This window comes from Myotis nattereri (genome assembly GCF_964212035.1).
Source record: "Myotis nattereri genome assembly, chromosome: 11".
NCBI classification, from domain to species: Eukaryota; Metazoa; Chordata; class Mammalia; order Chiroptera; family Vespertilionidae; genus Myotis; species Myotis nattereri.
In genome coordinates, this window is record NC_138086.1 from 55,022,233 (window position 1) to 55,036,817 (window position 14,585).

General features: G+C 35.5%; 1 protein-coding gene across 1 annotated transcript in view; it reads left to right on the forward strand.

Moving 5' to 3' along the window:
• Positions 1–14,585, forward strand: part of LRRC72 (leucine rich repeat containing 72) — a gene marked incomplete at both ends in the record, with an annotated part of 30,906 nt that overhangs the window by 13,979 nt on the left and 2,342 nt on the right. The window contains 4 exons of the mRNA XM_081102000.1: positions 2,440–2,521; positions 3,910–4,020; positions 11,244–11,333; positions 12,375–12,527. Coding sequence (XP_080958126.1) covers positions 2,440–2,521; positions 3,910–4,020; positions 11,244–11,333; positions 12,375–12,527 — 436 coding nt within the window. The remainder of the gene's footprint in view (positions 1–2,439; positions 2,522–3,909; positions 4,021–11,243; positions 11,334–12,374; positions 12,528–14,585) is intronic.

A 14,585-nucleotide genomic window follows, 5' to 3' on the forward strand; every position in this document is an offset into this window, starting at 1 on the left:
AATGAAAATACCTCTTCTAGCAAAGTCATTGCTTATAAACTTCATTATCTGAAAAATAATTGAAATACTTATTTATAACATTTTCCACGCAAGCTGACTAGAGAATGACTGGACTGAAGTAAACAAAATTGCCTTAAAAAAAGATCCTGAGCTTATTCTTCTACGCCATTATGATGTTGTTTCTCATTTCCCAGACATTAGTACATATTGAAAATTTGCTAGTGAGCAGAAACTTATGTGTTTTAGGAAGGAATATTGGTGTTCAAGACTAGTAAACCACAATTTTAAAATTGAAATACTTATTTTTAATGTGCTGTTTTAAGTATTTTCAAAGAATTCTTTGAATTGCAGTACTCATTTTCAGGTAGTTTTCTGAGCTTTGTATCATGAATTTTAGTTGGTTCCTTTAATCAGGTTTGGGTATACATATTTTAATTGTTTATTTATACATACCCTACCTTGTTCAAAAAAACCATTTAGAGCAGCACAAACCCCATGGTAGAGTATAAGACCTGTGAATGAATAAAACGCACTAGCATGCATTCCATATAATTTGGGTACGTGTGTGTTTCTGTTACCTCGGGGCAACATTAATTATATCCCTCATGTCAACTTTGTTAAAAGAATCATATTTTGCCAAATATTTAAAACCTCCTCAAAAAAGTAAGTCAAGGTAAATAACCTAAATAAGATCTCAATGCATGGTTGTGAAATTCATAGATATGTGCACTATATATTTGGCTATTCTTAAAAATGATTTATCTCAGGAATGTAACCTATTTTTGGAAAAGAGCTTATACAAAAATTTTAGTAACATGGAATAAAGAAGGGAAAACATGAGAATGAAAGTCTGCTTATACTGAATAAAATATTTGTAATACATTTTTATAGTATAGATTGTATTTTTAAGTATTGTACATACTTTAAACCAAGCTACACATGAACTTTTTTTGATTAACTGGATAGGAAAACCATGAAAATAAATTTAGGAATCTTGGAAATGTATTGCAATTTTTCTTTTTTATTTCCTATGTAATTTTGTATATTGCTAAAATTCTCCCCAACTAATACTTAGTTTTATGTAAATTTAAGAAATAATGTAATTCCGTTATTCCGTATACAGTAATAGATCCTTTTAAATATCACGATTATAGAATTTTTCAGAATTTCATCGTGTTGTTTAATCACTGATCTATAGTTCTTTGCTCCTAGGTGTTAACCTTAGTACCACTGACTTTTCGAACTGGATGATTCTTGATTGTGGGGGCTGTTCTATGCATTTTTGAATGTTTAGTAGCATCGCTGGCCTCTACCTGCTGCATCTAGAAAACTTCCCCCCAGAAGTGACAACTTAAAATATTTCTAGACATTCACAAATGCCCCTTGGGGAGAGATTGCCCACCCAATTCAGTGGACATAGTGATCTATAGAAGCCTAAGTCAAAACATGTCATTCTTCTGCTCCAAACCTCCAATGATTTCCTGTTAATTTCAGCCAACTTCTTACACGAACCCTCAAGGCCCCACACAAGTAGACCCTGATGACATCTGACCTCATTCCTCACCTTCGCTTCCTGGCTCACTGGGATCCAGCCACACCAGGCACTGTACTGTCCCTGGCCTGTGCACTGGCTAGACCCCAGGTGCTCCTCTTACATGCCCCTTCATCAAGAGTTTGTTCAAGCCCGGCCAGTGTGGCTCAGTGGTTGAGCACTGAGGTCACGGTTCAATTCCTAGTCAGGGCATATGCCTGGGTAGTGAACTCCATACCAGCAGAAGGCAGCCAATCAATGATTCTCTCTCTTGATGTTTCTATTCGTCTCTCCCTCTCCCCTCCTCTCTCTGAAATCAGTAAAAACGTATTTTAAAAAAGAGTTTGTTCAAATATTACCTCCTCTTTAAGGTCTAGTCTGACCAACTCATCTAGAATATAACACTACCTTAATACTAGCACTCCAAATATCTATACTTTCCAGATCCAATGAGTCTGTATAGGAAAGAATGTGCGAAATACTTTTAGAGCAAAATGTCTAGCTTTTACAGAAGCTTTGGAAACCATGCAAGGGTTCAGATATGGTAAGAGGGGTTTATATTAAATTATCTAAAAACATCCTTTATACCACACTGTCCTCAAAGACAATCGAGATGTAAATTCATAGCCCAGACCAAAGGTCACAAATAATTAAAAATAACAGCAAACATCTAATTTCTATGATCCACATAGATAAAAGCCTAATATGCAAAGTGTCCCCTCAGGAGTTCAGTCGCTCGCTATGACATGTGCTGACCACCAGGGGAAGGCTCCGGCCAGCAGCCAGAAGGCCCCGATCGGCCCTGATCACTGGCCAGGCACCAAGCCTTTAGTCTTACTATAATTTTATATGCATATGGATATATAATTATTGTAGAAAGTAAATTGTTCTCTAACTCTCATTTTCAGCTCCATGAAATAACATTTCTAACTAGAAACTATTGTCTGACAGAATTGTATCTAAACAACAATGCAATTATTGAAATAGAAGGTATGTCTAAATTTTCTCTATTGATTGAATGAATTTTCAGTTAAGTAATAACTTTTAACTTTGCCATTACTAATGGCATGCAAAAATCTGTTTTAACATTCCTGTTGAAAATATATGATGGAATCTATTAATTTTTAGCATTATATGCATTCATTTTAAGAAATGTTCTTTTAATTACAGTTTTTTTTAAAAATATATATATTTTATTGATTTTTTACAGAGAGGAAGGGTGAAGGAAAGAGAGTTAGAAACATTGATGAGAGAGAAACACCGATCAGCTGCCTCCTGCGCACTCCCTACTGGGTATGTGCCCGCAACCAAGGTACATGCCCTTGATGGGAATCAAACCGGGGACCCTTGAGTCCTCAGGCCGGTGCTCTACTTTTAATGCAATCTTGTCTTGTGTCTTGATATTCAAAAGGTAAATGAAAATTTTAACAGAAATTTTGCCATTTTATTGCACAGTTGGACACAAACTATATACCATGGAAACACATTTTAACAATATTTGGGAGCATTTATAAATATAACAACTTTATAAATAGTCTTAATGTTTTTTATTGGTTGTAATTTTTACCAGTCAAATTTTTTCATTATGAATTAATTTTATATGTGCAACAATCTCTAAACTGACAATTTCAAACCAGGTATAAAAATACATGATGTACTATGTTCATGAAATATGAAGAGGTACAACACAAAACATTTTTCTTTAATATTATTATAATAGAATCAAAATGTCAAATTTTAATATCTGCCATGTCCCATGAAGGAAGAAAATTTTGCCAATTAAGGTATGATGTGGCTATCACAAATTTAGAATCAACAAAAATGATATGAATATTTGGTTCTGTATAGTGTAAAGAAAATATTTTGGGAGGGTTTTTTTTTATTGTTGACTCTATTATAGATGTTCCCATTCTCCTCATGTTCCTTCTCCATCCAGCCCCTACACCCCACCCTTCCCTCTGACCATCACCATAGGTTGTCTGTGTCCATGGGTTATGCATATATGTTCTTTGACTAATCCCTTCACCTTTGGGGAAAGATATTGAATTGAATGAGTATTCCCTTGATTGGCATTATAAATCTAAGTAACATTGGCAAAATAGGACAAAACAAAAAAGAAAATTAAAGAAAATAACCCTTCTAAAATAAAATAAATCATTACTACAGAAAAAAAAAGCTGTAAAACAAAAACACTGAAAAGAAATTGATTCTACATTACCACTTTATACTCAATTAATTGAATTCTTATGTTTTGTTCTATTCTTAATGGTAATTCATAATATTATTGATAATAATTCTTTCACCAGCTGTAATGTATTCTTTTAGCATGTTTAATTGGCATTAAAAGTATTTAAAGTCTTGTAAAAAATTTTTTTTAGGCCTGCACTATTTGCCTTCGTTGCACATACTCCTGCTGCACCACAATGAGTTAACAAACATCGATGCAACAGTGAAGGAATTAAAGGGAATGCTAAATCTGAAGATCCTAAGTATTAATTTGCACTTTTATATGGCTATAAGTTAAAATAGTAAAACACAGGACATTTTTTAATTTTCTTATTTAAATTAGATCAATAACTAAAATACTTAGATATTCCTGAAAACAAGACTAGATCTTGTTCCTTTTAAAAATATGTTTTGGAAAGAATAATAGGTAGGAAAAAAATTTTTTGTGGAGTTATATGGCATGCCAAATGAAAGTGACAAAAGATGTTTTACACATTTACATCAGTGGTTTGGGTTTTAGCTCAGAAGTAAGTTTTAGCACATATTATATGATTCCATTTATATGACATGGCCATCTATCAAGAAAGCAATACTGACAGGGAACTATTTTAAAATTGATCAGTGTTTTCCCAGGGCAGGGGCATGAGGGGACTGGGATGTGACAGCTAAAGTACTAGGGGTGTGGGGTTTCTTTTTGTGATGATGAACATGCTCTAAAATTGACTGTGGTGATGGTTGCCCAGCTCTGTAAGTATACTAAAAAGTATGAATTATGTATACTTAAAGTGGATGAATTACATTCATAAAGCTGACAGCCCCCCCCCCCAAATAAATTTGTATTTAAGCTTTAACTGGGTGAACAGCAAACTTCATTCATGAATACTGAATCACACCCAGCAAGAAACTGGCCTCAGTATTGGAAGGAAGCATAAGTATGAAATAGATTGGAAAAACAAATAATACACGGTTCCTACTCTCAATAAGCTTATAGTATTGGAGGGTAAATAAATCCATACACAATTGCATTACAGGCCAAACGGTTCTAGATGTGCTGAGGGAAAAGACGCTCAGAACAATGAATGGGTTTTCAAACTTTAGAGTTTGAAAACTTTTTAAAATAATGTCGTGAAATGAATGTTGTTTCTCTCCTATTCATTTTCCATTCATTTCTCAAAATTGTCTGAGATAGTATTTTGAATACATGTAAACTGATATTGATGGTGGAGGTTCTAATCAGATCAATACATTAATAGTGATCAAAGTTTTCATATATTTTCAGTGTTAATCAGTTGTATGTGCTGTATTTAGGAGAAATGATTCATGTGCTTATAAGTGAATTCTTTAAACCCAAATGTTAAGATTACACCAAGTTCATGGCAATTTCATGCTTACTTTTGTGATGTGAGAAGGTCTGTGAAAGACTCAGAATTTGCTTGCAAGTTTGAATTATCTGGCCCTTCTGTGCTGAACAAATGCTTTTGTGATTAAAAGACTGGTCATGCTAGACCCGGAATTCTCACTTATCTTCACTTTTCTATAAAATGGGCTAATAGCCACTTCTCAGGATTGCTTCGACTATTCAGCTATTTCCGTAAAAGCTATTTTTTTAAAAAAGCATTTTTTTAAAATATATTTTTTATTGATTTTTCACAGAGAGGAAGGGAGAGAGAGAGAGTCAGAAACATCGATGAGAGAGAAACATCGATCAGCTGCCTCCTGCACATTTCCCACTGGGGATGTGCCCGCAGCCCAGGTACATGCCCTTGACCGGAATCGAACCTGGGACCTTTCAGTCCGCAGGCTGACACTCTATCCACTGTGCCAAACCGGTTTTGGCTTAAAAAGCATTTTTTGACATTAATGCTATTTTGAAGTAGCAACAAAAACAAAAATTACTTTATTGTGGATTTGTTAATTAGATAATGGGTTAAGATGCCCAATTTAGAAATTCTGCTGAATAGTAAATAAATTAAAAATATAACTGACCTTTTAAATAATAATCATTATAATAACATATTGAATGTCTTTCCTGTTGAGAAAATGCTTTCTTAGAATATTCTGATTCAAATCTTCGCGGAAATCCTTTGACATAATTAGAAATATTCCCTCTTTAGTGGTGAAAATACAAGGCTCAGAGCTTTAAACAAACTACTAAGAAATGCTGAAACTTACAATTGTGCCTCGTTTTTTCCCCCCATTATTATTTATTCATTCATTCAACAAATATTTATCACTTATTCATTTGTTAAATGATGATTCAATGAATATTTATCATGTATCACAATGTGGCACTCTGCTAGATGGGGACACAAAAGTGAACAGAAAAGACCTTCTCTGGACCTTTATGGAACTTGCAGTTTTATGACTCTCAGGCTAAGTATTTCTTGGAGTTGAAAGGGCTTGATTCAAAACTAATTGGATAATTTGCTCAAGGTAAGAACTCAGTCTAAGCAAACTTATTTTACAATATGGAATTTGGAGGTTAGCCATCAAGGTTTCCCCGGTCAGAGTCAACAAGATAATGTGCCGGCCCCAGGAATGAGGGGGTCTCCATCAGCCCCGGGCGGCTTGTCTGTGGAGTGTGTATTTGAACACTGAACTGTGTCAGTCCTGAGTGTGGCAAAGGAGTGCCTTTTCTCAACCTGGTAATACAATGTCCATAGTATTACCTATCACAACAGCTTAAGAGACCTCTACTCGAAATCATAATGATGGAATTCAAGTTCTAGGACGGTAATCATTCCAACTGAGAATCTTGTAGTGGAATCATATTTTAAAATGGAGAAAATGCTGTGCCCAATTAACAAATAAAAAGCATTTTTTAAAAACTTTTGGGAGCAAGTTTGCACATTTTGAGCATTTGCCCCATTTTCATTCAAGAAATTATATGGGAAAAAATATTTGCATTTACTAAACTGATAACTGTATTTGTGCAGTAATGTCCTCAGATTTTCTATAAACCTCGTTTGCAATCACAGATTAGATTCAGCTCATTAGCTATGAGAAGTTCATGTATTTTGAAATGTTTAAAATTTTTGTCTTTCCAAGTTGTAAAACCATATAAAATGCTAAAGTGTTATTATTCCACTTCAAGTGCAAGTTCTTCCGAGGGTGAGAAGATTGCCTGAAGGTAAACCTCTAATCCATTTCAGCATGCACCCTACACTGGCATTTCTGAGAACTGCCAAGAGATGGCCCAGGAGACCCACGCCTGGGAACTTCAGGGAGGCCTGAAACCAGCAGCAGAGTGTGAGGTCCTGGAAACTGGATTCCTGACTTCCTAGCTAAGTCAGGAGGGCCCCACCTCTTCTCTCCAGGCGGTCTACCTTTCCACGCCCTCTTTCCCCAGCTCCATTTCCTCCTCCCTTCCCAGCTCCAGGCTCCTACAGCAGGCTCTGCCTGTGTCATTTACTAACTTTCAGGCCCCTGCTTTTCTCCTGGCACAGAGGGAACACAACACCAACAGCAAGAAAGTCCTTACGTATTTGTGCTCTTAAACTTTCAGTCTCTGCATGTCTCTCCAATTTTCTCTGTTTCATTAGCTTCACTATTGGAGAGGATACTTAGATGCCGGCATTGCATAATGTTTAAGACTTGCTTCTTAGCACAGCTATAAGGATTCACCACTGAAAACAGAGAGTGCCCTTTCCAACATAGGGTCTTCATTTCCCACAGGTTCTGTTCTTCGAGGTTTTCTACCTCTCCTCATCGGGCAAACAGCCAGGGAATGAGGAGGGGTACTCAGAGATCAGGGTGGGACTGCGATCTCAGAGGTCTCTTCATTTAGACCTCTTTTACCTGAAATTGCCTTCAAGGTAGCCCCCCCCCCCCAATAACAAAACAGGACAGTCCCCCACTAGTAAGAGCCAGCTGGGTTTTTCACTGCTGTATGTCCTGAAGAAGAAAATATCATGACCCCTCCACTGTGTTCGGCACTACCAGGGGTCCTCAAACTACAGCCCGCGGGCCACATGCGAATACAAATATTGTATTTGTTCCCGTTTTGTTTTTTTACTTCAACATAAGATATGTGCAGTGTGCATAGGAATTTGTTCATAGTTTTTTTTTTAAACTATAGCCTGGCCCTCCAACATTCTGAGGGACAGTGAACTGGCTCCCTGTTTAAAAAGTTTGAGGACCCCTGGTTCAGATCCTGCTTTAGCGGTATTCAGTGGCCACAGAGTTTAGTTAAAGTAAGATGGTGATGATCATGGAGATGATGACCTTACTAAGTAACCTTGAACCAGAACCTTAAAATCTTGGTGTCTGATCACTGGCATCCGAACTTCCTCCATGGCTGTTCTGTGTAGGCACACAATACAGCTGCTTTCAGCTTCTCTCTATCATTTTCCCCATGTGTCAGAACAGATAGGTTGGTACATTATAAATTACATCAACTTCCTTCAAAGGTGGTCTTAAATACATTTGGGTTCATTTAAATTATGATTTTAAATTTTCTTTTAAAAGTTTAAGCACGTCCACTGAAGCCAATTAATTAGACGACCTTTTTTTTCCTCTTCTGTTTCAATAATAAGTAGATTCACACATATGACTCATGTAACTCAAGTGTGTGCAGTAAGGTAGTAGAGACATTTTGATATATTGTGTGAATGTAAATTGCTTAGACTCAGAATCCCAAATTAAGATAAGCAAGACAGTGCTGGCGCCACTGAGGTGTACTCTATAAGTAGCCTAGAGGGAAGGCGGATTAACTAGTATTAACCTATTGAAAGTGAAAGTGTAAGCAATTTTGCTTCATACTTTCTAAAGGAATGTACCCCATACATCACGGAAGGCTTTTAGAACTTTCAGACACAGGAAACCAGTTTCATATCTTAGAAACTTAATTTATGGTAATTTTAGTAACATCAATCCAAAACTCATAAATCCAAAATGTGAAATGCTTAAAAGTATAGAAGGAGAAGAAAAAAAAAAGACAGTTAAAAATAAGATTGCTTCCTTCTCAAATTGAAGACCTAAGGAAAAAGTGAAGAAGAATAAAGATGAAATGCCTTTCAAATTATTTAATTTTATTTATTTTTTTAAAGTTAATTCAAGCAGAGCGTGGGCTTAATAGCAGAGTTTTCAGACTTACTGTCACTTAGCTTTTATTTTAGGATGAGATGAATGTGGAACCATAATAAGCACATCGGATTTTTAGTATTGAGACATTTTCTTAAACTAATGTAATAGCAGTAAATCCAAATCTGAAGCCAGAAGTGGGTTTGTTTTTTTGTTTTGTTTTTTTTCATGTTTACATAAAGATGTTACTTAACTAAGCACTAGGAGAAAAAGCCAAGAAAAGAAATGAAATGGTAGCCAAGCCATTGTGGCTCAATGGTTGGGGAACATGCCCTGTTGCCACCTGGATCCCCAGTAGGGGGCATGCAGGAGTCAGCTGATCAATGAGTCTCTGTCATTAATGTTTCTATCTCTCTCTCCCTCTCCTTTTTTCTCTGAAATCAATAAATATATATATATTTTTAAAATAAAATAAAAAAGAGATGATATGGTAATGTGCTCAGAGGGAAAAGAATATATGCAAGGTAGACGGAAGTAATGTCACTGGAAGATGTTGGTACGTCTTCCATTAACTTCATATGCAAAGGCCAATTCTGCTCTCAGCTGCTATAATGAATGAGAGGATTACAAGGTGTCAGATGTGATTCTCCAAGATAGGAACCAGAGAAGACTTTTGCACTAAAGAATATGTGACTTTTTCTCCCTCCTAAACTCTCATTAAAAACAATTGTGTTTCGCTTTTATGTCCTTAAAGAGTGTCCTTTTTCTATTCTCTTTCTGGCTCAAACTACAATACATGATCCCTGTGGATCTTTTTAAATCTGTGCTTATTACTGGTTTAATATACATCCATTCTATTCCCTGTCCTGTAGTTATAATTATTTGTTACCACTTTAAATTCCTTCTCTTTTAAGATGAAAATTCAAGCCAGTTTTGCCCTACTTAAGAAATCTTGAAAATTTCATTTTTTTCCTCTCATTAACTCCCAATACATACATATTTTCTTTCTTTAGTTTTTTTTTTTTTTGTCATTCTACATTGTCTTTTATGCCTTTCCTCAGTCTTAAAACTTTTGTTTATGATGCACCAGGTGTCTTCCATTGCCTACTTTAAATCCTTCTAAAAAAAAAAACTCATGTTTTCCCCAGGGAATAGCTATATGTAATGATTTTATTAGTCATAAACGTTTGTACAACAAATATTAGAACATTTGATTAACTACCAAGACAATGCCCAGATGATTTACTTTTTTAGTTTTTATCTAAATAGTTTATTGTGTTTTAAGCATGCCCTCCCATCTTTAGGTTGCAAAAGTGTTAATAAGTTTTTTGTGGATTTCTAATGCTTAATATTTTCATGATTTTATCAAGCCTGCTTGTATTTTATAGATAGTCAGATGCTACAGCAGTGCTGCTTAGTTTAATATGTACATTAAAAGAGCCTCATTGTTGAGAGTGGACTAGTAATTGTACACTAACTGGAGCTCTTTCTGCTACTGCCATCTAGTGGTCCTCCCTAGATGTATTTTCCAGAAGTACATTTTTTAAAATTTATTTATTTTTATTTTTTTAGAAAATGCATGTAGGCAGAATTCAATAGCTCTAGATATCCAACTGGAAGTCATAAAAGTTTTATTTTACATTGTATTGAGAAACCCTGTTTAATACTACCTAAATAAGAATAGGGAAAATACCTTTTCCATTAAAATAAAACCTTCACAACTTCCTAGTTGAAGATTTTTTTAAATGTTCCAAATGCTGATACCTAAGGAATATGACGTCAGAAGTGCTAGGAACTCTTCTACACCCACATACCTCCCACACCCTGCCACTGTATTAGCCAGCATGGCTCGTGAGGTGTCCCAGCATCTGTACACAGGGAATCAGAGCCTCCTGCACCTGGCCAGAGATAGACGGGATGCAACATCCACACCTGCTCATCTCTGCTCCTGCTCAGATCAGAAGCTGCTACTGGCATTTAATATTCTGAACTATGTGCAATGGTTACTCAATGGAGAAAGAAAACTATTAGAGCAGTGCCCAGCATCTCTGCCCATCTCTACACAGGCATCCCTGTGACTTTTGACGCTGGAAGAAGAGAATCAAGTGAACAGATACTTGTATTTGATAAAGAGCAGCATCAAGACCCCTGATAGCTAGTTCTTCCTGACTAATTAGCTTATGGATGTGTTAAAAGTTTTCTCACATATTGCGGATTTCAGCCAACAATATGTCCCCTGCATTTCGCACAGTTCCTAGTAGACAAGAAGCACTCAAAATATTTGTTGAATGAATGAACTGGACAGGAAAAGTGCTCCTCTGAATAAGGAAGGTTTTGCTGAGGATATTGGTTCGGTCTGTGAAGCAGAGCTCAACATGTCCTTATGTTTTACATGCATCCTGTGATTGTCCATATTTCACCAAGTGATAAATGAAACTAATTTTGAAATCTGACATCTTTGCAGGTCTCTACCAAAACCCTTTTTGCCAGTATAACCTGTATCGTTTATATATCATCTACCACCTTCCAGGAGTAGAGTTTCTTGACCGAAATCGTAAGGACACCTTTTTCTTGCAGAGAAATATTTGAGAGGCAGTCATAATTGAGTGATTTAAAACATCTTGAATATCTTTGAAAATAAATTTCTGTGTGAATGAAAGTTTGAAGATGATCGTTGGAAGGTTTGCTCTATGAAACCTGCCCGACTTTAGGAATGTATGCCTCTTGACCACTGTCTTGGAAAGGCCATCTAATTGAGTGTGAGGCTGGGTCTCTGGATTCTGCTTTAGACACTAGTGTCTAAATCATTTACCCACTGGTACCTTAATTTCTTATTTCAAAAATGAGAGAACTGGACTAAATCTCTTAACATCTATTTAAGTTCTAAAAATCATGTCCTTTGAAATTCTGTAAACATATATATTAAAATGCATATAATCAATGATAACTTCTTTATGAATATATCTTTAGACATTGTAGATAAACCAGTATGTCTGATTCATATAAGCCACAAAAATGGTCAGTGCATTACGTTATACATTTTCGGAGGCCTGCTTTATCCATCTGTCTACTCACATTTCTGTCTCTAAGTTTGAACATTCTTAATAATTACTGAGCACCTTCTTAATGAGGATTTATCAAAACCTTATGTTTATGCCTTCTCTTCCCATAGCCTGGAGGAAAGGAGGGATATATCAGAGTTGTGATGTCAGTCATCCATGGTGATGTGTTAGAAAGGGCCTGGGAGACGTTAGGGTTGATCATGCCTATGACCTGAGGGGCATATATTGGGCTCTTGTAAGATTATGGGAATGACTGTGATAGCCCTTCACAAGTTAGTTTTGACAAGATGTTCACATATAGTAATTCAGATAAAAATACAAGTGTCCCCCCAAAAATGTATACTTTAACAGTTGTTAGCTCAATTTTAAAAACAAAATGTGTTTTAATAAACACTGCCTTTATAATTATTCAAAATGTGTGTATACATTTTTGGGGGACACCCTATATTTTTGAAGATGTTCAAATCTGTTTTGAATTACTCTGCATAACTATTTATAATGCTATGCAATAACATTACTTTTTGCATTTTTAGAAGTTACAGAAAAAGAAAGAAGATCAATGATTACCATTTTTAACCATAAAAAGGCTCATATTCTTCAGTCAATAGCATTCAGAGGAAAAGTAGATGCCTCATGGAATCCTAGATCACCTTTTAAGCAAAAACCAGCCAAGACAGTACCTACAGGTATTTTGCAAAAAAAAAAAAAAAAAAGAAATTATAATTTCTCAAACTTTTGGGTAATTTGATAATAATAGTAACTGTAATTTACAATAAGTAAAATACCAACACAGTGAAACAAATATTTTTTATTTAGTCAAATTAAAGGGATATTCAATTCTTATCTTTATTTACATAAATTAAATGAGATAATATAATAATACCAAGATATTGCACTGAATTCCTTACCCCAGTATCTAGCACAGTATAAAGGGATCAATTAGTAAGCTACAGTTGTTATTATACCACTATCACTAGACAGTTTCACCAATTAAGGCTATAAGTTTTTGATAATATAGAAAACACTAGAGGCCTGGTGCACAACATTCAGCCCAGTCTGCACCCTCTTCAATCCGGGACCCTTTGGGTGATGTCCGACTGCCAGCTTAGGCCCCCAGGGATTGGGCCTAAGCCGGCAGTCAGACATCCCTCTCACAATCCTGGACCACTGGCTCCTAACCACCCACCTGTCTGCCTGCCTGATCACGCCTAACTGCCTCCCCGCCAGCCTGGTTGCCCCACACAGCCTGCTGCTCAGTCATTTGGTCACCCCTCACTAACCCCCCTGCTGGCCTGGTCACTCTACACAGCCTGCTGCTCGGTTGTTCATTCAGTTGCGATGGTTACTTAGGCGTTTATATAGATAGATATTCAGGAGAAATAAAGATCATCCATAATTTCTCCACCCAGAAATAAGCAGTTAATATTTTGGTTATTATATGCAAGTATAACAAATATATCCTGATATTTTATTAATTGGAATTAATTTCTTGTATGTAACAAATCCAACTGTAGTGATTTACACAAATAGAGGTTTATGTTTCTCACATAGTAAAGAAGTACAAAGGTAGGGTTTCAGGTTAGTGTAAAGTTCATTGATGTCATTAGTGTTCAAGAATGTAACTATCTTTTATTCTACTATTCTTAGTGTGCTTTATGGTTAGAAGGTGGTTGCTGCACCATCAGGCATCATAAAGAGGGATTTAAAAAGATACAAAGACAAAAACCTTTTCCTCATGACACTTTGCAAGCATACATTTGAAAATGAAAATACATTCTAGAACAGATTTTCTAAAAACAAGGGGAAAAATATGAAATTGGAAAAGAGTTTTGAAGAAATTACCCAGAATGCAGCTGAGAGAAAGGTATAGAAAATTAGCTGTTGAGATAAGCAAATATTAGAAAGATAAGGTTCAATGTAAGTTTAATAATCCTGAAGGGAGAAAAACATAGATAAATTGGGCAGAAGATAATGTTTGAAGTAATAATGATGAGAATTTTCCAAATTTGGTAAATGATATAAATCCTTAGATTCATCAGACAAAATTATTCCAAAGACATAAGACTAATAACAACAAAAATCCACATCAAAGGCAAAATTATCTTAAAATAGAGAGGAAATGTAAATTTACCTACAAAAGAATAATTTGTAGATTCACAACAAGCTTCCCAACTGCAATTATGGAAGTCAGAAAATAGTGATCTAATACCTTTAAAATGCTAAGGAAAAGTGATAGTCAGCCAAGAATTTTATAACCAGCTAAATTATTATTAAAGACAGAGCAAGAAAAGAAGAAAAAAAAAATGAGGGCAAAATCGGGACTTTTCCCTTAACTATTGTGACATTTTTTAATATAGAAAAAGTTGAAAGAATGTTAAATACCTGTTTATGCCCATGTATATTCAATAGTAATATTCTGCCATATTCACCACCCTCCATTTAGACTTTGCCTTATGTAAACTGGAAAAATAAAAGTATCGTTGAACCATTTAAATACTTCAGTCACAGACATTATGACATTTCACTCCTAATTTGGCCTGGAAATTTTAAAATGACATTATCCTATAGAGCCACAATGCCATTATCACATCTAAGAAAAGTAACATTTGTATTATTGAATATGTAATCCATATTCAAATTTTCCTAGCCCCGAGATGGCTTCCATAGCTGCTTCTTCAAGCCAGAATTCAGTCAAGATTCATCATTACAGTGGGCTATTATGGCTCTCTAATCTCTTTTAATTT